This window comes from Lampris incognitus, chromosome 14 (assembly GCF_029633865.1).
Source record: "Lampris incognitus isolate fLamInc1 chromosome 14, fLamInc1.hap2, whole genome shotgun sequence".
Taxonomy (NCBI): domain Eukaryota; kingdom Metazoa; phylum Chordata; class Actinopteri; order Lampriformes; family Lampridae; genus Lampris; species Lampris incognitus.
Genome location: NC_079224.1, coordinates 6,308,773 through 6,336,329, shown reverse-complemented (window position 1 = coordinate 6,336,329; position 27,557 = coordinate 6,308,773). Strand labels below are relative to the sequence as shown.

The window sequence follows — 27,557 nt, the reverse complement described above, 5'->3', positions numbered from 1 at the left end:
GGAGATCTGGGTTCATGTCCTAGCTGCGGCGGTTCCCGGGCTGCCCCCCCGAATTCGCCACATTGTTATCTTCTGCTTCCGGTGTCGGAAGATGGCGGCGCGAATTCACATTTGCGGCGGCCTCACCCAGTACCGTCCACGCAGCGTCTTTGTCCGTGTCTGCGTCTTAAGCGTTGTCTTCGTTTGACGGCTGGGAAAGCTGGCGATGGATCGGCCGGGGGAGCGGGGCAGGCTAAGCTCGAGGTGTCTGGCCGGGAGAGCTTGGTCTGCTTTGTCCGATGGGCCCGGGAACCCCGGCCCCTGCCTGGAGCTGCGCCCGAGGAGGTAACGCCAAGGGCGGTCTGACAGGGCGCGGAAGCGGGGCAGGCTAAGCTAACCGCTAGCCCATGCTGACCGGCGGTTCCGACAGTCATCCTGGCTGGCGTTCGTTGTCTTGGACAGTGATGTTTGTTTAGTTTGGATATGTGTGTTGGTTTGGATATGTGTGTTCTTGTGGTTTTTGGATCTTTGTGTCTTTGTGTTGTACTGCTGTGGGCTGGGGTAAACGGCATTTCGTCTCATTTCATGTACGCAAGTCCATGAAGTGAAATGACACAAATAAAGTGTTCCCGATTCTTGATTCCTGAGAAGTGGGATGGTGAGGCCATCCGAAGGAGGGGGGTAGTGTAACGTGCATGAATAAATAGACTTGCTAGCCCTTGGCTAATGGGTCGGACCCTTTAGAGCAGTGGTTCTCAACCTTTTTGGGGTCCTGGACCCCCTGCGTATTTTTGATCTACCCTGAGGACCCCTCCACCTGATCTTGGGGGAGGGGGGTTGCAATTTGATAGAAACAGTAGAAACTGCATTTTAAATTGCATTATAGCATTTATTCACTCTTTGGGGCAAAAATAAGAGCTTTCAGTTGTAACTTAGATATAGTTAACAAAACAGAATTCTTATGCAGTAACTTTCAGATATATGTAACAAAACAGAATATGTATTCAGTAACTTTCAGATATATGTAACAAAACAGAATATGTATTCAGTAACTTTCAGATATATTTAACAAAACACAATATGTATTCAGTAACTTTCAGATATATGTAACAACAGAATTTTTATGCAGTAACTTTTAACAATGCAAACGGGAGCAAGATCTCTTATTAAAATACAATAAATTACACTTGTGAAACAGATGTAGTTAGAGCAAAAAGTTCTGTTACCCTTTATAGTTTAGGTAGATAAAGGTCTCAGTCACATTTGAGTAAAATAATCCTATTTCTATAAATGTCATAGGATCTTTTTTTTAAAGATATTTTATTTTCACGGACCCCTTGCAATTACACCACGGACCACTAGGGGTCCGCGGACCCCCGGTTGAGAACCACTGCTTTAGTCGACTGGTTAAGGTTCGCGTCCTGACTGCGGCGGTTCCCAGGCTGCCCCCTGAATTCACCACATTCTGTTGCAAAAAACTCTCCGCACAGCTGGGTAAATTGCGGACTTGAATCCACGTATGGCACATAAGTATCATACCAAGCAATCTGTACCGCGTACTGCTGGTCTCTTACCTATGCAGCCACTGGGGTTGTCCATAGCCAGGTTCCAGTAAAGAGGTTTACACATATCACAAAAGGTCCCCTCCACGTTTGGTAGACAGACACAGGAGCCCTGAGGGAACAGGATGGATTTATTTCATCTGTTTATCCTGACCGTTGAAGGAACTGGCCCCGAATTAGCTACGAAGCCAAATTTCATGGGTTAAACATAGCTGGAATAAATAGCTACACTCGAAGGCCTGCTTATCTCCACATCTGTTCAATCGCAAATGGACTAAAGTCAGTTGTGAATGTTTGCAAACTGGTACCCAGCTTTCTAGAGGATAGGGACATTTGAAATAGCAGTTTTCTTATCTTTTTTATTATTATTATTGGATTTCTCCCCGTTTCCCCCCCAGTTGTACTTGGCCAATTACCCCACTCTTCCGAGCCGTCCTGGTCACTGCTCCACCCCCTCTGCCGATCTGGGGAGGGCCGCGGACTACCACATGCCTCCTCCCATACATGTGGAGTCGCCAGCCGCTTCTTTTCACCTGACAGTGAGTTTCACCAGGGGGATGTAGTCCCCCAGGACAGGTGCCCTGACCGACCGGAGGCGCTAGTGCAGTGACCAGGACGCGTAGCCACATCCGGCTTCCCACCCACAGACACAGTCAATTGTGTCTGTAGGGACGCCCGACCAAGCCGGAGGTAACACGGGGGGTTCGAACCAGGATCCCTGTGTTGGTAGGCAACAGAACAGACCGCCACGCCACCCGGACGCCGGTGTTTTCTTTTCAAACACAATATTACACAGGACATGCTCCAAGATAAAAGGGGAAAAAACAACAATCTTCTGGAAGTCCTAAAATCGGTGATGGATGGACATTGTTCATTGATTTATTCTTCAAGATGGAAGGAAGCTTCCCTTCCTTTTTTGATTGCAGTTAATTTTAACTCAAGCAAGAAAAAAGAAAAGCAGCACATACTTCCTTATAAACCCAGCCGGACGCAGGTTTGGCAGCAGTGCAGCCATATAGGAATACGTACAATGGCCACTCGTCAGTCTTTTTGTAATTGCAGTTTTAAAACTACGCATTTGCAAATTGCTCTGCTAAGTAATGCGCAGTGAAAGTATTGCGATACATTGGTGCCAAACTCTGACGCTGCTGGTGACCCTGTAGTCCAATCTGCCCTGTCTGTATCGCCTTGTTGTTGCTGGACCTACTGCGGTTGTACGAGGTGTGCTGCGGCAATCCATGACGGCTATATTGATCGGAGCTTCCTCAAACATAATTCATTTGATTGGGATTAAACTTGTGCCTACCTCCTCCACCGCAGCTGCTGTGACCGCCCATGCACGTTTGTGCCCATGGCTGTTGGTGAACCGCACTACGGCAAACTATCAGCCCTCCTTGCCCTTGCCCTCTCTTGTACATCAGGGAAACCGATCAGATGCTGGCCAAGAGGATGGCACAACACAGAAGAGCTAACGCATCAGGCCAGGACTCCACAGTCTACACCATCTACACAGTCTACACCATCTACACAGTCTACACCATCTACAGGCCAGGGGCCACTCTTCCAAGGATGAGGATGTGCACATCCTTGATAGGGAGGAACGCTGGTTTGAACGGGGAGTCAAAGAGGCCATCTATGTGAAGAGGGAACGACCCTCCCTGAACCGAGGGGGGCCTACGAGCACATCTGTCACCATCTTACAATGCTGTGGTTGCAACCATTTCCCCATCCTCTGTGAATAGTACACATGACCATTGTAACTCTAGTTAATGGTCACACCCATATTTGCATATGAAACTGGTCATTGGTTTGGTCGTTATGCCACTGTATTGTTTAAAAGGATGGGGACGCCTCAGCTGAGACAGAAGAAGTCACTTAGATAAGTGATGAAACGTTTCTCTCAATAAATGTCCAGATGAACTGATTCAACTTTGTGTGACGCTTCAACAGAGGTGTCTAATTGTTCTGGGGTTTTTTTTTCCATTCCTCCCAGTACAGTACCAACATTCATCTTATATGGAAATCTGCCTTTGTTTTTCCCCCTGTTGAAAGGGGGAGACCCTACAAAAAAAAAAGCCCATCTCCAAATTGTCTGTGCTGGTTAAGGTTCTGGAATCCCTTGTGAATGAACAACTGAAAGAGTTTTTATTTGATAACCATTTTATCTGACTGTCAGTCAGGTTTTAGGAAAAGCACAGCACAACTACAGCAGCCTTTAAAATAGTTAATCACTCTGTAGGCCTTTTCATTGACGTATCTAAGGCTTTTGATCCTGTGGACCATGCAATATTGAAGCAAAGACTTATCAGTGTACGACTGTCAGAACAAACTGTCTGTTGGTTTGAAAACTATCAGGCAGATCTCGGTGTTTCAAGGCCGAAGGTTATTACTTTTAGCTCCCTTAGTGTATCCTAGGGCGTGCCCCAGGGATCGGTCCTGGGACTACTCCTATTCACTATATATATCACTGTCTCAATCAAAATGTTTCAAATGAAAATTTTCACCTTTGTGCCAATGACACTGCAATATGCTGCTCTGCATCTTCACCATACCAGGCGCATTGTCAGCTACAACTTGCTTTTAATGCTGTACAACTCACCCTGTATGGTTTAAAACACGTTTTAAATGTCGGCAAAACAACATTCATGGAGTTATCAAATGCAAAAATAAAGCCACTGAACTTTCCATTTACCACCACTTTTCAGGGCTCTGAGATCAAGTTTGTCACTCAGTACAAATACCTCGGAACCGTAACTGATGATTCTATCTCTTTTAAAACTCACATTCAGCAACTGATGAAATAACTGAAGTTCAAATTGGGTTTTATTTGAGAAACAAGTCTTGCTTTTACTTCAAGGCCAAAAGGAGACTTGCCACTGCTGCCACTTTTGTCTGTGCTGGACTACGACTATATTACATACATACGTGCATCTTTGCAGTGCCTACATTCGTTAGATACTGTCTACCATGGAGAACTGAGGTTTATTACACATTTTAAAGCCCTTGCTCACATTTGTTCCTCGTATGCTCGGGTCAGATGGTTTGCCTTGTCTACCCGTGGACTTAACCATTGGCATATTTTTATTTTTAAGGCTATTCTTGGTTTGCTTCCGTCTTACCTACAGCTCTACATCCTTCAGAAAGGCACGGAAGTTACTGTCCCCGCTCCCAGGATTAATTCTGACTATCTGTCCCTAAAGCCCGTACCGAATTTGGAAAGAGGGCATTTAAGTATGCTGCTCCCTCTGCTTGGAATCAGCTGCAGAATTATCTGAATCTTCAGGAACTGGTCTCATTGGAGGCATTTAAAGTACTTCTTAATGATTTGGAGGCAGGCACATCTGGCTGCAGATGTTTTGACTGATTTACATTGCCCCTGTATGATCTCTGATGTTGATGGCTGGTATGAATATTTTTGATATTTTAATATTCTGTAATGTATTTTTTATTCTGATTGTAGATTTTCACGTTTGTACGTCTGCAACCCTGTCAATTGCGCTGCTGCTTGTCTTGGCCAGGATGCTCCTGTAAAAGAGATTTTTAATCTCACTGAGTCTTTTCCTGGTTAAATAAAAGATCAAATAAAATAAATAAGTCTACACCCAAAAAGGTGAAGCTGGCTTGTTTTTAGTCAGTAAACTGTTCCTGTTACCAGGGTTAATAAAAAGCATGGTCAATGATCGATGGGCTGTAGTAGATGGGGAATTATAGACAGTCTACTGTGAGGGGTCGTACCGTTCGAGAATCCGTGACCTCTGACCCTGCTGGGTTACACTGGCCAATGGACGCTGGAAAGAAAAAATGCACACAAAATGACTGACCCGCTGTGATTATATCATGTCCCCTCAGTGTTAACAGGTCAATAAAGCATGAACTTTTTATGGTCAGTTTATGCAGAGGGTTTTGAACTGTGGTCTGTGTTTTGTTGTAAAAGATAATACCGGGGCTTGACAAAACTGCAGTGTCACTTCAGCATATGAAAATAATACCGTCAAAATTTCCACATAAATAAATAAAGCCAACAGAACTAACAGAAATCCTTTTTAACCAAACATCGCCATGTCCCGACCTCCCTCACAGGAGTTGTTAACCTTGCTCTGTCTTGATGACAAAATAGCTTTAGTTACAGGTATCAACGTGTCTGATGGCGAGTTACCTGAACACCGGGGGAACCTGAGCCCTGAGCCAGCACAGCGGTCACACTGCTGGCCCACCACCCCTGGGAGACACAGGCACTGGCCCGACCGAGGGTTGCATGCCACACCGTAGGAGCCCTCCCGTGTACACCGGCAAGCTGAGGACGGTAACAAAAGCAGTAGAGGAAGCAACAAAAGCTCACCTGTGGGTTTATGGTGTAATCAGGGGGTCAAAATGCTTGCGCTGTTAAAAAAAAGGATCGAGGCAATTTCTACTCAACCATGCAGTTTCCCGGCAATGGCTTGCATATGACGTATCTGTATCCAGTTTAGTGGAAGGACACCAAAATAAAACCAATTCCCAGCAGGGCATTCCCAGAGGGGAGATTTCCTCCACACAGCGAGAATCAGCCCATATATATATATATCCCTGTTCCCTCTGGTCAATGCGAAGGGCAAAAATCCTAAATCAGTGGGGATGACATCCTTGGGTTTAACGGGAGAATGGGGATGCGCCGCTCCACGGTGTCATGAGAAGAGGCCACGTTAGGCCCAGTGAAACCGGGAGCCTCCATCTTTCCAGCAGCCGGTGGGCTACGCAAAGGGTCGCACAGATTCTGTTGTAGTTACATATGGGAAGGGAGCTGGGGGGGGGGGGGTAAACTCACCAGCGCAGTCTGGGTATCCATAGTAACCTGGAGCACATTGGTCACACTGCTGCCCCTCGTAGTTGGCAAGACAAGAGCACTGGCCGCTCGGCCCGCAGGCACCGCTAGCCACGCCAGCGCCTTCACAGCGGCATACTGCGGGGAGGAGCGGGGGGGAGGGAGCAGCTACAGTTGGCATTTTTCATAAAACAGGATTAAACTGATCATGTTTTCTGATCGACAACGTCATTGTTTTGGTGATCTCTCCAGCCATTACGGCAGTGTGTTCATGACTAACTGAGCGGTTGATGTGACTGGTGTATAACCCGGTGGTAGGGGAGCTTCTCTCTCACCCTTGCAGCTTGGGAAGGAATGGTATCCAGGTTGACAGCGGTCACATCGCTCCCCCTCCACCCCCGGCCGACACAGGCAGTGCCCCGAAGCGTCACACACTTCATACGCTGACCCGCTGTGGTCACAAACACACTCTGCACACAAATAGAGAAGAAATGCATTTTCAGACGATGCAGTTGTTCCCATTTGGCTCAGATAGAGGCTCCCATGAGGAACCTCATGGAGCAAATGGTTCTTAACCCCGTCTTTGGCACAGCTGAACAAAAGGATATGACAAATACTCCTGTTAGTTTAACTAAACTTATAATGTGGCACTGCACTGGTGCATCGGGGCCTGGGTCTTGCCAAGCCTTGCTTGCCATTAATACGTGAACAGACCCGACACTGAGACAGGCAACAACAGCCACCAAGCCAAAAACAGCTTTCCAAAGGCTAGTGGTAAACTTCTTTCTTTGGGTTTTAAATTTTTCTCCATTTTTCTTCCCAATCACCCCGCTCTTCCGAGCCGCCCCGGTCACTGCTCCACCCCCTCTACCAATCTGGGGAGGGCTGCAGACTACCACGTGCCTCCACCGATACATGTGGAGTCACCAGCCACTTCTTTTCACCTGACAGCGAGGAGTTTCACCAGCGGGACGTAGCACATGGGAGGATCACGCTATTCCCCCCACCCCCCCAAACAGGCAACCCAACCCACCCCACCAGAGGAGGCGCTAGTGCAGCAACCAGGACACATACTCATATCCAGCTTCCCACCCACAGACATGGCCAATTGTGTCTGTAGGGACGCCCGACCAAGCCGGAGGTAACACGGGGACTCGAACCGGTGATCCCCGTGTTGGTAGGCAACCGAATAGACCGCTACGCCACCCGGACGCCCTGTGAACTTCGTTCTTAGTCAGCTCACGGAGTGATGGGCAGTTACAGTTTGCCTACATTCTCTGACATACAATAAAACGGAAACAGTAGGCAAGGACTGTGCATCTACAAGCGTGTTATGTCAAATGAAATGCCGCCTGGCTTAACATGGTTTTCCCAAACTGTTCCCAACATAAGGGAAGAATTGAAGAGACATGTGGGAGGGGACTGGACAGACACTCTTCATAGGATGCTTGTTTCTCCAACAAGCCCAGCTGATAACAGCTGTCATGAAGGGACAAAGTTGTAATCATTTCAGAGCTACATGGTTATTTTAGATCTCTGGGTTGCTGCTGGACAGATGAGAGGAAAGTAAAAGATTGATGGCTACGGGGCGTCCGGGTAGCGTAGCGGTCTATGCCGTCGCCTACCAATGCAGGGATCGCTGGTTCAAATCCATGTGTTACCTCCGGGTTGGTCAGGCGTCCCTACTGACACAACTGGCCGTGTCTACTGGTAGGGAGCCAGATGTGGGTATGTGTCCTGGTCACTGTACTAGCACCTCCTCTGGCCGGAGGGGGGAGGGGGAATAGTGTGATCCTCCCACGCGCTACGTCACCCTGGTGAAACTCCTCACTGGCAGGTGAAAAGAAGCGGCTGGTGACTCCACATGTATCTCGGAGGAGGCATGTGGTAGTCTGCAGCCCTCCCCGGATCAGCAGAGGGGGTGGAGCAGCGACCAGGATGGCTTGGAAGAGTGGGATAATTGGCCGGATACTATTGGGGAGAACAAGAGGGGGGGGATTGATAACTACATAATTTATTCCTTCGGAAATTATAGTGCATGAGTTGTTCCACCTCACCATTGACTCTAACCACATAGAATCTGGAAGCTTTGTGTTCCTGTGCTGTACAAACATGATCTGACCTTTGAGTCACAGGAAACCAATATGATCCCTTTTCTTGACTTAGTCTGGCCACATGTTCTTAACCTTTAACCCCAGGGTGACCCCAGTTAGAGTCGGCGATGTTCGCGGTCTTTCACAGGGCTCACTAATGACCTGTATACCGCCTGTGAGAGGGGGGGGGGAAGTCAGGAAGTGTGGCCACAACAAAGGTTCCCTGATTTGATATTACCAAAAATGTCCAAGCTATAGGAATTACAGATATCTAAGAATCAATAAGAGCCTTGAGCGTGGCAGAGCCTATAGCCGCAAAGCCGTGCTAGTGGAGCAACACTCACGGTGACAGCTGGGTGGTCTGAAATACCCCGGGGGGCAGGCCGTGGGCTCTGCAGAACAACGATAGGAGATGGGGGAAGGAGGAGGGGATTGGATGGGGGTGTGTGGCGGTGGTGGGTGGGGCGGGGGTGGGGGGTTGGAAAGAGAGCGAAGGAGCGATTTCAAAAGGTTGTTGAAGAATGTGTGACAGATTACATCTCAGCGTGAGACGTTGCAACACCTAATTTACTGAACTTACCCACAATATGGCCGAAAGGAGATTTGGTGGTCGTCTGGTGTACAGGATACCCTAATCACAAAGGAAACACATGAAATCAAGACCACCACCTATCATCACGTGCTACATGCAATCATTGTTTTTGGACAATTTTTTAATACAGTACTAGCCAAAAAGAAAAGTTGCAGAAAACTGCCCAAAATTGTGCAAAATAGCAGAAAAGCCTCTACTAAACGACAAGCGGTGCTCTCACAAGACCGTTAGAGCCAACACACCACGTAAACCCCCTCTTTTCCACATTACATGTAGCAATAAATGTCAACCTCGTTTATGTGAGCTGAGAAAGCAAACGGTTACTGTCTCTGGTCTGACGAGCATATAAACGTAACGTGATTAAAAGTTTACTTCAACGGTTTGTGTCTACCGTTAGACAATCCATGGGTTTCACAGCCGCGGGCCATGGTTAGATAATGGCGTTGAGTAAAAACAGATGAGAACTCCTGCACAAGGACAGCCTGGTTCTTTGTGTTCATGGGAACGGTGGTTTGACCGAATCCAGATGGGGGTACAATCACTTTTACATCCCCGTGTGCCAAAGTCGTGAGAAGACCGTAGTAGAGATGGACCCAACTGCAATGTCCAACGTACACGGCAAACAGAAAGTGTGTCGTATTTCACATTTTGAAAAGGAGTGGTGCAGAAAGCCTCCTTTTATCAACAGTTCAGCAGGCCCCCCGAGTCAAACACTGACTGATGACAAGCGAGTTTCCATCACGCGCGCCCACGTCTGGCTGAAGAGGGGGATGCGATGACACGTATGTGGAGACGCCCAACACAGGCTTGTGTCAGTCAAAGCCTCACCGACCGACGTGAGGCAAAACCTCAGCAACAAGCAGATAAAAGATGAGCTGGCAGCCACTTACCACTAAAAGCAAACATGTGGTAGCAGCAGCGGAGTACACAGGCTTTATTCTATCTTGCAAATTAAAAGTTAATACACATTCATTTTTGAATGACTCGCAGATCTGATGCTGGGTATGATTTTGCTAATACAACTCTGTCAACAGCTTGTTTGTAGTCATCCATCCATCCATTATCCTAACCGCTTATCCTGCTCTCAGGGTCGTGGGGATGCTGGAGCCTATCCCAGCAGCCCCCCCATCCCATCCCACACCACCACACCACACCTAAGGACAATTTAGTACGGCTGATTCACCTGACCTACATGTCTTTGGACTGTGGGAGGAAACCGGAGCCCCCGGAGGAAACCCACGCAGACACGGGGAGAACATGCAAACTCCACACAGAGGACGACCCGGGACGACCCCCAAGGTTGGACTACCCCGGGGCTCGAACCCAGCACCTTCTTGCTGTGAGGCCACCACACTAACCACCGTGCTGCCCATAGTCATCCAAAGGATGACCAAAGTGTTCCATCTTGGTTTCCCCAAAGAAATGACTGTAAAAGTGAATCCATGTTACGGCAGCATGGATATGAATTCCTCCTTTACCATGTAGGTCTGCAGCATGAACCACATACTTCAAATAATTTGCCCCCCCCCTTCAAAATGCCAAATAGAGACAACTGATAGATCATCAGTCAGCTGAGGGCAAAGCAGCTCAAACCTCAAATATGACCCTCAAAGAACTGGGGTCAGTTAGTTTGACTCTGAGTTTGTAAATATATCCACAACTCCTTGGCAGTCCAAAACAGCACTTCCTCAATTAATATACCGAGTCCAGTTGCACTTGATTCAACTCCTTTGGATAACCATGACCTGGATGAATGAGAACATTCACAGACATGTCTTCCTCAATTAAGCCGCTTGGTTAAGTTGCCTCTCTCACCTACTACTACTAGTACTTTCGGCTGCTCCCGTTAGGGGGCGCCACAGTGGGTCATCCGTTTCCATCTCTTCCTGTCCTCTGTCACACCAGCCACCTGCATGTCCTCCCTCACCACATCCATAAACCTCCTCTTTGGCCTTCCTCTTCTCCTCTTCCCTGGCAGCTCCATATTCAGCATCCTTCTCCCAGTATACCCAGCATCTCTCCTCCACACATGTCCACACCATCTCAAGCTCACCTCTCTTGCTTTGTCTCCAAACCCTCCAACCTGAGCTGTCCCTCTAATATACTCCTTCCTCATCCTGTCCTTCTTCATCACTCCCAATGAAAATCTTATGTTTCCCATTCATCTGTCTGTTAAAAGTAACTAGGAGCATGTCGAGTGGTTTAGGTGAAATGGTACTTACTGATACACTGAGGATAGCCATAGTGACCGTCTGCACAGCGATCGCAGTTGTCTCCAGCGAACTCCGGCTTGCAGGTACAACGCCCAGAGCCCATCTCACAGCCAGCCGTCGTCCTGCTATCACACCTGCAAGCTGGTTGGAGACGCTCGAATTTATGTTGACGACTGCACAAACATGTGAATATCTTGACGTATACATAAGCAAAGACGATTTATATATTTGGCATGCATGGGTACACAAGAACCTCAGCAGAATGTGCAATTGTTGGTTCTGAGATAAAAACCATTTATAAAAGGAGCCGTCAGACCTGCAGGGGCAGATCAGGCACCCTCCTTAAATAGGGCACCAGGATAGGCTGCAAACCAGTCACAAAAAATAAACCACACCATGAAAAACAAGATCTCACACCCTGATTTAAGGAAAGGCCAAACTTCTTATTTAATTGGTTACCCGGGCCGATCATTCAGCCAATCATAGGGTCCCTCAAACTGCCAATTGTTATGACCAACAATCCATTTCAGTCAAATCACAAAATGGGGGCGTCTTCTTCTGTGTGTGCGAATGGTGTGATGTGAGTCTCCCTTGTGTGCATCTGCAGTCTTGTCCCCCCAGGTGCCCATTGTGACGGCGGTTGCCACCTGGAAACTGCTTGGCATCCCCCTCATTATATTTTGTCTTTATATATATCTCATAAATCCATATAATTTTGTTATCCTGTTTCAATGATGTATCCTTCTGTCACTCAGATGTTTGACTAGTGTGTGTGTGTGTGGGGGGGGGGCGGGTTTGGTTTGGTTTTTGTATCTACATGGTGATGGTGGTCGTATGGCTCGGGTCCTGGGCTGTTCTGGTGGCGTGTGGACACTGCTTGGCATCCTCATCATATTCTTCATCTATTTTATAATTGTGTTATCCTCTTTCATTGTTGTATTGTGTAAATTGTGTAAACACAACATCCCCTTTGTTTGTCTTGGGGGAGAGATGTCTCCTCTGTTGCTCTCCCTGAGGTTTCTTCCTATTTTTTCTCCCTAAAGGGTTTTTTTTTTTTAGGGAGTTGTTCCTTATCCAATGTGAGGGTCTAAGGACAGGGTGCTGTGTTTCTGTAAAGCCCCGTGAGGCAATTTTGTAATTTGTGATATTAGGCTATACAAATAAAATTGACTTGACTTGTCCCTGTCCTGTTTGGTGGCCAATCCAAACCAGACAGTGATGGCTGTGCAGAGGACGGACTGGATTATTGCAGAACTGAATCAGCAGTTCCCGAGGGAGGTTGAACCTCTTGTGCTGGTGAAGAAAGAACATCCTCTCCTGGGTCTTTTTGATGAGTGTGTCTATGCTGGATGACCACCTTAGTTCCTGTGAGACTGTGGAACTCAGAAGTCTGTAGGTTTTCACTGCAGACACCATGCTGTTGAGTATGGCGAGGGGCGGAAGTGTTGGGAGGCTCCCTCCTGAAGTCTCCACAGTTTTGAGCGTGTTCGGCTCCAGGTTGTTATGGGCACACCAGTGGGCCAGCTGTTCAACCTCCCATCTATGATGGTGTTGTCTGCAAACTTCAGGAGTTTAACAGACAGGTCTCCTAAGGTGCCGTCATTTGTGTAGAGAAAGAAGAGTAGAGGGGATGGCAACAGGCATGGGCGGAAGTCCATGAATACTGACTGGCATGGCATCCGGCGCTTTACCTGGTTTTGTCAGGAAGGGCATCCGACGTAAAAGTTTGCCAAATCAGTATGCGGCTTTACAAGAACATACCGGATCGGTCAAGAACCAGGTTAACAACGGCCACCACTGGTGCTGTGCCCTCACATGATACCGATGGAAACAATAAAATCCACTGTGGTCACCCCTGAGAAACAGGGAACAAGCCAAAATAAGAAGAAGAGGAGAGTAGAGGGGAGAGCATACATCCCTGGAGGTGCCAGTGCTGATTTTTTTGGGTGCTCTATGTGATTTTCCCTAGTCTCACCCACTGCCTCCTGTCTGTCAGGAAGTTTTTAATCCACTTTCAAATGGGGGCTTGTACAGTTTGAAGCGGAGGATATTTGGGATGATGGTGTTGAGCGTTGAGCTAAGTCCACCAACAGGACCCTTGCATGTGTCCCTGGGGAGTCGAGGTGTTGGAAGATGTAGCGCGATCCCATGTTTACTGCATCGTCCACTGACCTGTTTGCTCGGTAGGCAAACTGCAGGGGGGTCGAGCAGGGGGCCTGTGATTTCCTTCAGGTGGGATGACACCAGTCTCTCGAAGGATTTCATGATCACAGACGTTAGGGCAATGGGCCTGTAGTCATTTAATTTTGTGATACGGGGTTTCTTGGGGACCGGGATGATAGTGGAGCTCTTGAAGCAGGAGAGGACTTCACACAGTTCCAGTGATATATTGAAGATCAGTGTGAATATGGGATCCAGCTGGTCAGCACAGACTTTCAGACAGGAGGGTGACACGCCATCCGGGACTGGTGCCTTCCTGGTCTTCTGTCTCCGGAAGAGCTGGCACATGTCCTCAACACAGATTCTGAGTACGGGTGGGAGTCGGTCAGGAGGGCAGAGGGGCTGGCAGGGGGTGCAGTTGGTGGTGTGTTGTGGCTGGAGAGGGTGATGGGTGTGAAAGTTTGCTTATCAAACCTGCAGTAAAACTCATTTAGATCGTCAGCCAGTGGCTGATTCCCTGTAGTGTTGGGGGATGGTCTCCTGTAGTTGGTAATGTCTTTCAAGCCTCTCCAGATTGATGCTGGGTTGTTGTCAGAAAACCTGTTTTTCAATTTTTCATAGCACCTTTTTGTCACTCTGATCTCCTTTGTGAGTGTATTTCTGGCTTTGTTGTACCGGATTCTATTCTCCACTCCTGTAGGCTTCCTCTTTGGCCTGACAAAGCTGCCTGAGTTTTGTTGTGAACCAGGATTTATGGTTGTTGAAGGCACCATAAGTTTTGGTGGGCACACGTATTTCCTCACAGAAGCTGATGTAAGATGTCACAGTGTCAGTAAGTTCGTGCAGGTCTGTAGATGCAGCCTCAAAAACACTCCAATCAGTGCAGTCAAGGTTGGCCTGAAGCTCCAGTTTTGACTCACTGGTCCATTTCCTCACAGTTTTGACCAGAGGCTTTGCAGATCGTCAGCCAGTTGATGATTCCCTGCAGTGTAGGGGGATGGTCTCCTATAACTGGTAATATTTTTCAAACCTCTCCAGACTGATGCTAGGCTGTTGGCAGAAAATCTGTCTTTCAACTTTTCAGAGTTGTACCTTTTTGCCACTCTGATCTCCTTTGTGAGTGTATTTCTGGCTTTGTTGTACCGGATCCTATTCCCCCCGTAGGCTTCCTCTTTGGCCTGAGTTTTGCTGTGAACCAGGATTTATTGTTGAAGGTACAGAACGTTTTGGTGGGTACACACATTTCCTCACAAAAGCTAATGTAAGATGTCAGTTTCAGTAAGTTCGTGCAGGTCTGTAGATGCAGCCTCAAAAACATTCCAATCCGTGCAGTCAAGAATGGCCTGGAGCTCCAGTTTTGACTCACTGGTCCATTTCCTGACAGTTTTGACCACAGGTTTTGCAGATTTTAGTTTCTGCCTGTAGGTTGGGATAAGATGAATCAGACAGTGATCAGACAGTCCCAGGGCTGCACGGGGAACAAAGCAATAGGCGTCCTTAAATATTGTGTAGCAATGATCCAGAGTGTTTTTCCCTGGTAGGACATTTGACATGCTGTCTGTATTTTGGCAGTTCATGGCTGAGGTTTGCTCTGTTAAAATCCCCAACGATAATGAGAAGGGAGTCTGTATATTTGTGCTCCATGTTTGTAATTTGATCAGCCAAGGTGATTAAATGCCTCTTTAACACAGCGCTAGGGTGAGACATAGTAGACACCGACCAGAATAAATGATTAAAATTCCCGCGGTGAATAGAATGGTTTACAGTCCATCACAAAGGTCTTTAAGTGAAGGCTGCATGATTTCTTCAACACTGTGACATCCGTAGATCAACATTCATTTATGTAGAAGCATATGCCGCCACCCAGATGAAGTGTACTGTCCAGTATATACTAACTCAGCCAGGCTTCAGTGAGACAGGGCAGCAGGTCTGGAAAGGTGTCGAGTTTTTTCCATTTATGAGTAAGAGTTCGTCCCTGTTGTTGGCCAGAGAGCGGACATTAACCAGGTGGATTGATGGGAGGCGGTTCTAAATCCCCACTGTCACAGTTTAACGAGTGAAACAAAAGTCTGTTCAGTTTGTCCAGTGGACGGTTGGAGGCTTGAAAGTTCTTGCCTGCTGTATGTGATCAGCGAGTGGGCGCTGGAAACTAAACAAATAAACAAAAACAGTAAAAGTAGAAGACAGCGCAGAACCAAGGCTACCGTCCATGGCACCATCTTGATATCAGGACGTTTTTGGGATAACGGGCTTTCGGACATATGGGCCTTCAGTCCAATAGGACATTTTTCAAAGTATTCAGGTTTTGGAATAATGGGCCATCGGAACAATGGCATGCATCATGTAAGCAAATGGAATTTGGAATAACAAGTATGCTAGCTAATGTTCGACTCCATTGAAATAACATTAACACCTAACATTACATGCAAATTTTGATGGCTAGCATTCACTACATCAAAACAACAGTCCCAAGCTTGACACGTCGTCATACAAGCCAACATAACACTACTGTAAGAAATTCTTACCTTAACGACTCAGACTCGAGTCCGACTCGAGTCCTGAAACTCGTGACTCAACTTGGACTCGAGCACTGATGACTCGGACTTGGACACGAACACTGGGGACTCGAGACTCAACTCGGACTCAAGGTTTCGTGACTTGACTACAACACTGGTGTGTGTGCGCATGCTTGCGAGTGCATTTGTTTGGCTGTTGTGTCACAAAGTAAATAAACTCACTTTGAAATGGTGACAGCTGTGTGACTTTTGTCGAATGTAGATCTTTTTTATTTGTGTGTCAGCTTTTTTACGGTGCCAGAGTGGAGCACTGGAGCCCATCTTGGAACTCGACTCAGACTCAACCTTGATGACTCGGACTCGGACTCAGGTAATGGTGACTTGACTCGAGACTCGACTAGGACTCTTCTTTAGGGACTCGGACACTGGGGACTCGAGCCTCGACTCGGACTCGAGGTTTAGTGACTTGACTACAACACTGCCTTAAGGCATCGGGGCAGTCAAAAACTGACCTCCCAGAGACAGTCCTCTACAATCTTCTCAGGTGCATTGCACGTGCCAAGCACAGAAGCCAGGAGCTTTTTTTTTTTTTGGACAACTCAGAAGGCGTGGTTCTCATTTCATTCCATGTGACTCTGTCTTCGCAGACCGAGGCCGCCCCACCCCCATTTCAAAAACTCATCGGATCTACACGAATCACACAAATTATCTATTTTGGATTCAAAACAGCAGTTTTGGCCAATAGGTGACAAGTTTGCATCCCTGCTAAATGACGATTAAAGAGCCTCTTTTGTCTACATGTGACAAAGCCAGCAACCTCTGTTGCTAAGCTCACTTAATTGAGTTTGTGGCTTATCTGGTTCACCTTTCAAAGCACCTTAGGGGCCACCAGTTTAATTTCACTGCTTTCTAAAGTCCTAACGCAACTGGCAGCTATTTATATGGCACGAGGAACAACCACGGTTTCATTCAAGCAATGTAAACAAGCGCGCAGCCTTATTTAGCAACAGTTCAAGAGGTGGTTTCAGGGTTAACGGTGCCATGGCGCCATTTGTCTCTGACGGAAACAATGCACTGACATCTCTTCTGTACAGGGATGCTTTGAACACAGCACTGTTTTGACCTCACACTAGTTAGTCACACATAGGTTAAATATCTATATGGGGAGACATCCTCCAGCTCCTCAACTGTCCGTAGTGTGACTCAAATACATCACACTTGGACCTCTGGACTCTTGTTTTATTTTACAGGACTTAAAATGTAACCCTGGTGGACATTTGACTGTTATGGTGACATAACGTGCAGGACAGAGGGGGAGACACTCACATATACATCCGGCGGGAGACTCGGGGGAGACTCCGTAGGGCCTGTAGAAGCCTTCAACGCATTTCTCACAGTTCACGCCAGCCGTGTTGTGCTGAAGAGGTCCAAAAACACGTCGTGTGAGACAAATAGCTAGAATCCACACAGAACTGAGCAGAGCTGGACAGAGGTCCTTTTAACAGAACAAGCCTTTATAGGAGCAGAAAGGTACCGTAGAAGAAACAGAAAACACAATTTACAACTGTCTTTTACAAATCCATCTGGTGTGTTTTTCCGCCGCCTCCATTTAACTGGACACGGTGCTTAAGATCTGCCACTCTCTGCATAAACCATAACCATAGACTGTCTTGCGTACATGTAACACCCAGTTCAGTTTTATTTTAACACAATGAACGTCCTTCTTTTAAAGGACAGGGGGCAAATAAAGACGCTTTAGACAAAATCAATTTTTTTTGGATGTCAAGCATTATCGGTCTTTGAACAAGACAGAACCTTTTTTTCCCCCTCCCCTCAATTGTACTTGGCCAATTACCCCACTCTTCCGAGCCGTCCCGTTCGCTGCTCCACCCCCTCAGCTGATCCGGGGAGGGCTGCAGACTACCACACGCCTCCTCCCATACATGTGGAGTCACCAGCCGCTTCTTTTCACCTGACAGTGAGGAGTTTCACCAGGGGGGACGTAGCACGTGGGAGGATCACGCTATTCCCCCCAGTTCCCCCTCCCCTCAATTGTACTTGGCCAATTACCCCACTCTTCTGAGCCGTCCCGTTCACTGCTCCACCCCCTCTGCTGATCCGGGGAGGGCTGCAGACTACCACATGCCTCCTCCCATACATGTGGAGTCACCAGCCGCTTCTTTTCACCTGACAGCGAGGAGTTTCACCAGGGGGGACGTAGCACGTGGGAGGATCACGCTATTCCCCCCCAGTTCCCCCTCCCCTCCGAACAGGCACCCCGACCGACCAGAGGAGGCGCTAGTGCAGCGACCAGGACAGGACACATACCCACATCCGGCTTCCCACCCGCAGACACGGCGAATTGGCTCTGTAAGTTCCAACACGGGGATGGGAACCGTGTTGGTAGGCAACGGAATAGACCGCTACGCTACCTGGACACGAACAAGAGAGAGTCTTCATAAAAAAACCATCCACACGTCTGTTTTACTAGGGAGATGTTGCAACAAGCAGTAGAGAGGGCCTTACAAGTAAGTAAAATAGCCATGACACATCATCTCCATTTGCAAAAAGCATGCATACATAGACATAAAGAGAGCACACACACACACACACACACACACACACACACGGGAATCAGTTTAGACTTGATATGTACTTCATACCTGGCAGTTGATGCACACTCCTCCTCCATCGTACCTGCCAAAGGTGTCTAAACTTGCTCGCCTCTGCTCCACCTCTGGGTCATAATAACAGTCAAAGGCATGGGAGAAGCACTGGCAAGCTGAAGAGGAAAGAGGAAATCCCCAGATAGACACAGACACACGCGCACAGACATTTAATGCATTTTATAGCCCACTCCTGCATCCAAACCAATCTAAGCACTTCCTCGGAGGAGCAACAAGTCCTTCAAAAAAAAAAGACTTAAGTCTTGCAGACTTAAAGTCAAATCTAACCAAAACAGAAGTCCAGATCCTCTTCCCTCGAAGCATCCCATGTGGCGTGTTAATGTTTATGTGTGCTTTGGGTGTATTTCCACTACATGAGTGCACTGATTTGATTAAATGTCTCCTTCAGCCCCCCCCCCCCCCCACTCTATGTTTTTATGGTTGTGAGAAGATTGGGTTTCAGCATCTCCAGCTATAAAGAGAGATTTTGTCATCAGTCCAAGGCAATTAGAATCCAGCTGGCATGAGCTCAGCTGGCTGGCTGGCTGCCTGACTGTCTGTTGGGGTGATTGGGCAACTGGATTGCTGGCGGACATGCTAGCATGGTCGACTATCTGGTTGGCTGACTAGCATGTGGCTAGCATGGGTCGGACTAGCTGGCCGACTGTCTGACTTAAGAGACAAAGAGCAGCCAAAAAGTGGCCCTGGGGCTAAGTGTGACGTTCACCCCACATGCCGCACATGTAAATACCCTCGAACCTCTTCACTGAAGCTCTCTACAACTCCATATCAGGGCATTTGGTACAAGGGTTAAATACGACAGAGGCGTCAGGAGGGTCATAAAACTTGAGGCCCTCTCTGGGGGCCTTAAAGTCCCCAGAGCATTGTGTAGTGAAAGAGGTGGCAGAGCTTGATTTTTTTTTTTAGCCGTCAGACTACGGCGCTGCAGACATACACAGCGTACTTACGCTGGCATTCGTTGGGGCTGTCCGTCGTTGCGGTACGCCACGGCTTCTGGTTGAAGCCCGGGCAGCATCGGTCACACGACTCCCCGCATGTGTTGTGCTGGCATTCACACTGCAGCCTGAAGACAAGGATGACACACCTGGATTTAGTGACGCTCTATTTCTCACACACGTCTCGCGGAGGACAAGACAGCCAGCGGAGTATGCGCTCGTCTGAAGGTATCTGAAAATCAAATCTGAGGAGTCGCCGGACTGCTATGAGCTCCCACTTAGAAATGTTCCAAACTGAGCATCCACGTGTCCTTGTATGGTCTAGTTTCTGTTCCGTTTCAGAGCAACACCCGCCCCACATCTCAACCTCTTGTCCTGTTGTCAACCACTGACATCATTATAGCCAGTCGTCAGCAGGTCAGTGAACAGAATGCTTCTTTAAATGCCGATGCCAAGAAACAACCCTATGAGGTCATTTCCTTTTCACTGCAACCCAACAGCGTCTCTGAGCTCGCGCGTTTCTGTTGTCCCTATAATCTGTCCTTGTTGTATTTTCTTGACACTAAGCCACCTCTGCGTATGTAAACCTCTGCACCATACAACCCACAGTACAAAAGACTATTCGGACAAACCCGGTTAGCAAATAACGGTAAGAAACAATAAAGGGCTGATTGTACTGGATGATGCCATTTTCATTGGGAGTGAAGAAGAAGGACAGGATGAGGAACGAGTATATTAGAGGGACCGCTCAGGTTGGACGGTTTGGAGACAAAGCAAGAGAGGCAAGACTGAGATGGTTTGGACATGTGTGGAGGAGAGATGCTGGGTATATCCGAACCAGAATCAGAATCACTTTGTCATTTCATTTCATGCACCTGCGCGCATGAAATGAACGAAACATTGTTTCCCCCGGCCCACAGCAGTGCAACACAAAGACAAAGACACATATCCAAAAACTACAAGAACTACAAGAACACATAGTATATCTAAACTAAACGAAAAAAAGTACTGTCCAGGAGAACAAATGCCCGCCAGGATGACAGTCGGTGTTTCCTCTTCGGGCCCAGCGCCGGTCAGGGCCGTGGTCCTTGGGCCCACAGGATGCAGCAGACCAAGCTCTCCCAGCCGATCCAACGCCAGTTCTCCTAGCCAGACACCATAGACACACCTCTCCACACTCCACATGATGACACTAAAAACACAGTCAAGGCTAGGTGAGGCCACCGCCAAACCACCCTCGGTGTTACTGGAACTGCCGGTCTGCATGGGCTAGCAGTTAGCTTAGCCTGCCCTGCTTACGCATCCTGTCAGACCGCTCTTGGTGTTTCCTCTTCGGGCCCAGCGCCGGTCAGGGCCGTGGTCCTTGGGCCCACAGGATGCAGCAGACCAAGCTCTCCCAGCCGATCCAACGCCAGCTCTCCTAGCCAGACACCCTGGTCACACCTCCCTGCACTCCACACAACAACACTAAAAACACCAGGCAAGGTGAGGCCACCGTCAGACCACCCTCGGTGTTACCGGACCTGCCGGTCTGCATGGGCTAGCAGTTAGCTTAGCCTGCCCCGCTTCCACGTCCTGTTAGACCGCTCTTGGTGTTACTTCTTCAGGCACAGCTCCAGGCAGGGCCGTGGTCCCTGGGCCCCCAGGATGCAGCAGACCAAGCTCTCCCAGCCGATCCAGTGCCAGCTCTCCCAGCCATCAAACGAAGACACACTTAGACGCAGACGTGGAAAAAGACACCACATGGACGGTGCTGGGTGAGGCCACTGCAAATGTGAATTCATACCGCCATCTTCCCACACCGGTACTTGGTGAGGCCGCTGCAAACGTGAATTTGTGCCGTCATGTATTTGCCATCATATTGGGAGAAGGATTCTGAATATGGAGCTGCCAGGGGAGAGGAAAAGATGAAGGCCAAAGAGGAGGTTAATGGAAGGGGTGAGGGAGGATATGCAGGTGGCTGGTGTGACAGGGGAAGATGCAGAGGACAGGAAGAGATGGAAACTGATGATCCGCTGTGGCGACCCCTAACTGGAAGAGCCGAAAGTAGCAGTAGTAGTAGTAGTAGTAGAAGTAGCAGTAGTAGTAGTAGTAGTAGTACTGGATGGTGCCATACTTCAATTTTACTTTTGAAATGATCATTAGTTTAACCCATGAAAAAGCCTGCAAGTGTATGTGTGGTTATAGACATTATTTCTTCAAGAGCTGTCCACAATAAATACTAACTTAGTGCTGGACATTATAGCTCATACAGAGCCAGACAGACTGAAAAGCCGGCGGGTACTGAATAAATATGGGGGAAAGTGTGTAACTCACCTATTTGGGTTTAGCTGGTTTTGGCTACCACACACCTGTGCGTGACCATGACAAACGCAGCGTCCACCAATACTGATGTCTTTGATACTGTAGTAATACTGCGAATAAAATGAAAGACACGTCATCAGAAGCCGACTGTTATCAGTTAGTCACATCGCCCCACGCCAGTGCAAACGCGGCCTTGCCTGGCTTCGCCACAGAAGTGAGTCATGTGGGTTAAACAAGTACAAAGCTCAAGCACGACAGCTGAGTCGAGACTGAATATGTGGGCTGAGTCACTTCATCATCGGAGACGTGAAACCTCAGCAGCAACTTAGCTCCTGTCTGTCAAGCCACATCCAAACTTATTGTCCTGACAGTAAACAGCATGTTTCAAATAACATCACATTTTAAGTAACGCTTGAGATTACAGTTCCAGCATTAAGTTCACTGTGCATTTTTTTCTCCCCAATTGTATCCGGCCAGTTACCCCACTCTTCCCAGCCATCCCGGTCGCTGCTCCACCCCCTCTGCTGATCCGGGGAGGGCTGCAGACTACCACACGCCTCCCCCCATACATGTGGAGTCACCAGTCGCTTGGGAGCACATTTGCTACTAGTACTGTGTGTGTGTGTATGTGTGTGTGTTTTACCCGACGTGTGACAGTGGGGTCTCTCTGGGCCTTGGAGATGAGATGGCCCAGCAGGGTGCTGGTGCGAAGGAAGTGCAGGCGGATGTTGGTGGCCTTGGTGAAGTCCTGCAGCACGGGGGAGTAGGTGAAGTTCCTGGACCCTGGCCGCCCGTTGACCAGTGACACGACGATCTGCACAAAACACAATTTATTGTGCACAGACATTCCTTCTATAACACCACATAGTATACCAACTCTGATGCCTTTTTTGGTGGTTTTTCCCTCATCATGAAAGGGCATGACATTTCACCTCTCCGTTCTCTAAAGGGACGATCCGGGAGTACTCCGTGGTGCAGATCTGGTCATCGTCGTGGATTATGCGTCCATTGGGCTGCTTGCCAAACCTTTCAATGCACTCACGCTTGGAATCTGACAACGAAACGATCAGCCTTTAATAAGGTCTTATCTTTACTCAGGTTTCAACATATACTTGGAAATATGTAAAATGGCAAAGTAATGGCGGGGACAAATCTTTCAACGGAGCAAAAACTGGGGGGCGTCCGAGTAGCATAGATGGGGTGGAGCAGCGACCGGGACGGCTTGGAAGAGTGGGGTGATTGGCCAGATACAACTGGGGAGAAAAAGGGGGGGGGCCCCCCAAAAAAAGAACACGTTGAATGTGTACCTTTAATTATACTTCTAACCAATTTATCATAATTGCAATTCATTTATCAAAATTATCTTCTTGGGGCGTCCGGGTGGCGTAGCGTTCTATTCCGTTGCCTACCAACACAGGGATCGGCAGTTCGAATCCCCGTGGTGCCTCCGGCTTGGTTGGGCGTCCCTACAGACACAATTGGCCGTGTCTGCGGGTGGGAAGCCGGATGTGGGTATGTGTCCCGGTCGCTGCACTAGCGCCTCCTCTGGTCGGTTGGGGCGCCTCTTTGGGGGGAGAGGGGGAATAGCGTGAGCCTCCCACGCGCTACGTCCCCCTGGTGAAACTCCTCACTGTCAGGTGAAAAGAAGCGGCTGGTGACTCCACATGTATGGGAGGAGGCATGTGGTAGTCTGCAGCCCTCCCCGGATCAGCAGAGGGGGTGGAGCAGCGACCAGGAGTGGGGTAATTGGCCACATACAATTGGGGAGAAAATGGGGAAAACTCCAAAAAAATGTTTATCTTCTTAATTTCAAGGAAAATCAAATTTTGCGCATGTTCCCAAGCAACGTGGGAGTCTAGGCGAGTCCTGCTGTGAGTCCGTGTTTCTCGTCTGCTCGAGGCAAAATCCTCCACTGTGCTGAAAAATGAGCCAACGTGTCCTCAGACTCGTCCAGATGTTGGAGAAAAAAAGAAATCATTAACTCCAAAAGAGTTGGCAACTTTCTGTCCGACGAGACTCCAAACATCAGTTTAAAATTAAGAAGTGTCTCTGAAAAATGAGCAACCCCGACAGCCGCCGACACAAACAGCCAAATACCACGCTTTTAGCGTGAGACACGGAGTGTTTCTACCTGCTGGAAAGGTAAGAGACCTTCTTGGAACGGTCCCACGTAATTAACATTTGTGAATGAAAAGTGAAATATTTGTAGAAGCACAACTCGGCAGCGTGATCAGGTGGGAGGAGCTCGGTTCTACACCATAAATCCTCCTGGCAGAACATTAACTTGGATCAAGAGAGCAAAACAGAAGAGGGGAAAAAAAACAACCCTCGGATGAGTCCCAGCTGTCTGCTGACACGGAGAGTGTTCAGACACCTCCCGGAGACGGGACGTCATCGCTGTCAGATCTGGCAACCCGGGACTGAATGGAGGGCATGGCAGGATGGGGGGATGGTAAAACCCTTTCAGACATGTCTCTTAACTGTAATTTAGGTATGGTAGAACATCGGGGTCATAACGGTACAGGTTAGAATTAATGGACTGTGTGGGACGACCTGACGGAAAAATCTGTAGTTCAGCCTTACACCCCGCATTTTACGCAGACTAAAAACAAGCCTTGTACCCCACATCAAGTGGCCAACCCTGGGAATTCCGAGTGACCCTGTTTCTCATGACTGTATCAAACAACTCACGACAGATCTGGTGGTCTATTCCGTTGCCTACCAACCAGTGGTGGATCTAGAGATTTTTTTCCTGGGGTGGCAAGACTGTGTCCCAGAGGTGGCAGCTGCCACCCCTTGCCCCCCCTTAGATCCGCGCCTGTGAGGGGGGAGGGGGGATTCTAAATCGGCGGCTTCTGTTTGAAATGAGTTTGGCGCGGGTCTCGCTGACCTTCACCATGCATGTACATAAAATATACTTTACAAACATATTATCTGATTTATAAATGGGGTGGCAACAGGGGAGGCAAGACTGTGTCCCAGAGGTGGCAGCTGCCACCCCTTGCCACCCCGTAGATCCGCCCCTGCTACCAACACAGGGATCACTGGTTCGAATCCCCGTGTTGCCTCCGGCTTGGTCGGGCTTCCCTACAGACACAACTGGCCGTGTCTGCGGGTGGGAAGCCGGATGAGGGTATGTGTCCTGGTCGCTGCACTAGCGCCTCCTCTGGTCGGTCGGGGAGCCTGTTTGGGAGGGAGGGGGAACTGGGGGGGAGTAGCGTGATCCTCCCACGCGCTACATCCCCCTGGTGAAACTCCTCACTGTCAGGTGAAAAGAAGCGGCCGGCGACTCCACATGTATGGGAGGAGGCCTGTGGTAGGCACGGTGTAGATCAGCAGAGGGAGTGGAGCAGCGACTGGGGCAGCTCGGAAGAGTGGTGTAATTGGATGGGGAGGGAAAAAAGGGGGGGAAATCCACAACAACAACGACAAAAAACCCCAAAACAAGTCTTGTACTTTACGTGAAGTAGAGAACCCTCTGAATTCTGAGTGATGTCTCATGACTCTATCAAACAACCTGATGACAGGTCTGGAAAACGTGAATGCAACATGAAAACTTACGTGCGAAATACTTCCAGGGGCTGTATGTTCTGCCGTGGTCCACAGAACGCTCCAAGACCCACAGGTCAGGACGAGGTGAGTTGGCAAACTTGATGAGGATATATGCCACATGGAAAAGCTAAAAAAAAAGAAAAGGATTCTTAATGGATTTTGTACCAAGTTGTAGTTTTCTGAGCTTTCCGCTTGCATCATCACGTAGGGTCCCAGCGTTGGGAGAAAACTCACACAATACTCCATTTCCTCCATTGATAGCTAGCCCCTTCCATTAACACGGTTGTTTCTCCTCGACTAGGTTCCAACGGTTTGCTACGGAGCCAGCGACATTAAAAAGGGTTAAATCATGGCATTATATTAAGGCCGCATGATGGTTTTTATTGTCATTGGAAACACCTGATATACCCATCACAAAGGGCTGTGATGTCAGCGATAGTCACATTTGGGCGACCAGTTGTTCATAGTCTGCATGCAAACTGAATGAGCCAGTCAGAAGTGGGCCTGTTGAACACGAGGCGTAAACTAAATAGACTGGGTAGAGGCTGCACAGAAAAGATGTGGAATTAAAAACAAAACAAGAGGTCTAGCTCACAATTTCAGAAACACTGAGATTTCATTTCATGCACTTGCACACATGAAATGAAACACAACATAGTTTCCCCAGCCCACAGCAGTGCACACAGACCAAAGCACATATCCAAAAACTACAAGAACTACAACAACACACATATCCAAACTAGCACATATATCCAAACCTAAATTTTTTTTTTAAATCACTGTTCAGAGAATGAACACCAGCCAGGATGACTGGCAGAACTGCTGGTCTGCATGGGCTAGCAGTTAGCTTAGCCTGCCCCGCTTCCGCATCCTGTCAGACCGCCCTCGGTGTTTCCTCTTCGGGCACAGCTCCAGGCAGGGCCGTGGTCCCTGGGCCCACAGGACGCAGCAGACCAGGCTCTCCCAGCCGATCCAGCGCTGCTCTCCCAGCCATCAAACAAAGAGAAACTTAGATGCAGACGTGGGCAAAGACCCTGCATGGACGGTACTGGGTGAGGCCGCCGCAAACGCGAACTTGCACCGCCATCTTCCCACACCGGAAGCAGAAGCAATTTGAATGTAAGGGAAGATTGTTGATTCCAAAAACAACAATACATCTATTGCATGGCTATATACTTTGGACTAGAAGAACCCCGCTACAATGTAGCGGTTTGGTTATCCACCCGTCTAAATCTCCCTCCTCTTCATCCTGCCAGCTAACCGCCTTCCCCCTGCCCCTAAACCCCCCCCACTCCAACTCCCTCCCCCCAAATGCTCAGAATCATCTGAAATGCCGAGAAAAGTGGTTTTTAGCCATTTTTAGAAAATGCATATTTTGCATAATTATTTTAATTTTCTGCTATTTTTCTGGTCCTCTCTGGAACAATACCTACCACCTCCCAAAAAAGTTAGGATCATAAGTGCATTTTTGCAAAAATGCATATATTTTGCATAATGCCAAAACATTTCTAAGTCCCAGAATTTCTTTTTTATATACAATGCTGCTTGAAAGTATGTGAACCCCTCGAGCAGTTTAGATGTTTCTGTTGTTTTACCATGATTTTCTTATTTTATCATCACCGGTTTTTATGTATGAAATTTCAGATATATGTTTATCAGTTGCATGTACTTGTTTAGTGGGACTTGTTTAAGCAGCCCAAAAACTACATGAAACATGGAATTAGTGTATGTGCAAAAGTAAGTGAACCCCCAGCTGCATTGGTTAAGTCAAGCAGGTAACAGACTCGGGGTGAAACACATCTGGGTGCTTAATTAATCATTTAAGCAGACCAATGAAATGAGACATCCTTGGGAAAGGGTTTGGCCTGCACTAATTAAAAGAGAGAGGAAACCAACCAAACCACTGTGGTCCCATACAAATCAACAATGCCGAGAGCAAAGGAGATATCCGAGGACATGAAGAAGAGGGTAGTGACAGCCCATCAGTCTGGGGAGGGATATAAGACCATCTCCAAGAGATTCCAGCTCCATCCATCCACTGTAAGACAAATAATTTACAAATGGAGGGCCTTCAACATGACAGCAACTCTGCCTAGAAGTGGACGCCCATCAAAACTATCACCCAGAAGCACCAGAAGAATAATAAATCGGGTAAAGACCAAC

The 27,557-nt window shown here is 48.1% G+C and overlaps 1 protein-coding gene across 1 annotated transcript in view; it reads right to left on the bottom strand.

Moving 5' to 3' along the window:
* The window catches only part of LOC130123470 (laminin subunit alpha-3-like), a 125,106-nt gene that overhangs the window by 62,710 nt on the left and 34,839 nt on the right, over positions 1-27,557 (bottom strand). The window contains exons 3-17 of the mRNA XM_056292640.1: positions 25,404-25,521; positions 22,775-22,893; positions 22,486-22,656; positions 21,855-21,952; positions 19,551-19,666; positions 18,580-18,698; positions 17,243-17,333; positions 11,250-11,381; positions 9,016-9,066; positions 8,780-8,827; positions 6,678-6,812; positions 6,346-6,480; positions 5,698-5,835; positions 5,277-5,329; positions 1,554-1,653 (exon numbers count right to left, since the gene is read on the bottom strand). Coding sequence (XP_056148615.1) covers positions 1,554-1,653; positions 5,277-5,329; positions 5,698-5,835; positions 6,346-6,480; positions 6,678-6,812; positions 8,780-8,827; positions 9,016-9,066; positions 11,250-11,381; positions 17,243-17,333; positions 18,580-18,698; positions 19,551-19,666; positions 21,855-21,952; positions 22,486-22,656; positions 22,775-22,893; positions 25,404-25,521 — 1,624 coding nt within the window. The remainder of the gene's footprint in view (positions 1-1,553; positions 1,654-5,276; positions 5,330-5,697; positions 5,836-6,345; positions 6,481-6,677; positions 6,813-8,779; positions 8,828-9,015; positions 9,067-11,249; positions 11,382-17,242; positions 17,334-18,579; positions 18,699-19,550; positions 19,667-21,854; positions 21,953-22,485; positions 22,657-22,774; positions 22,894-25,403; positions 25,522-27,557) is intronic.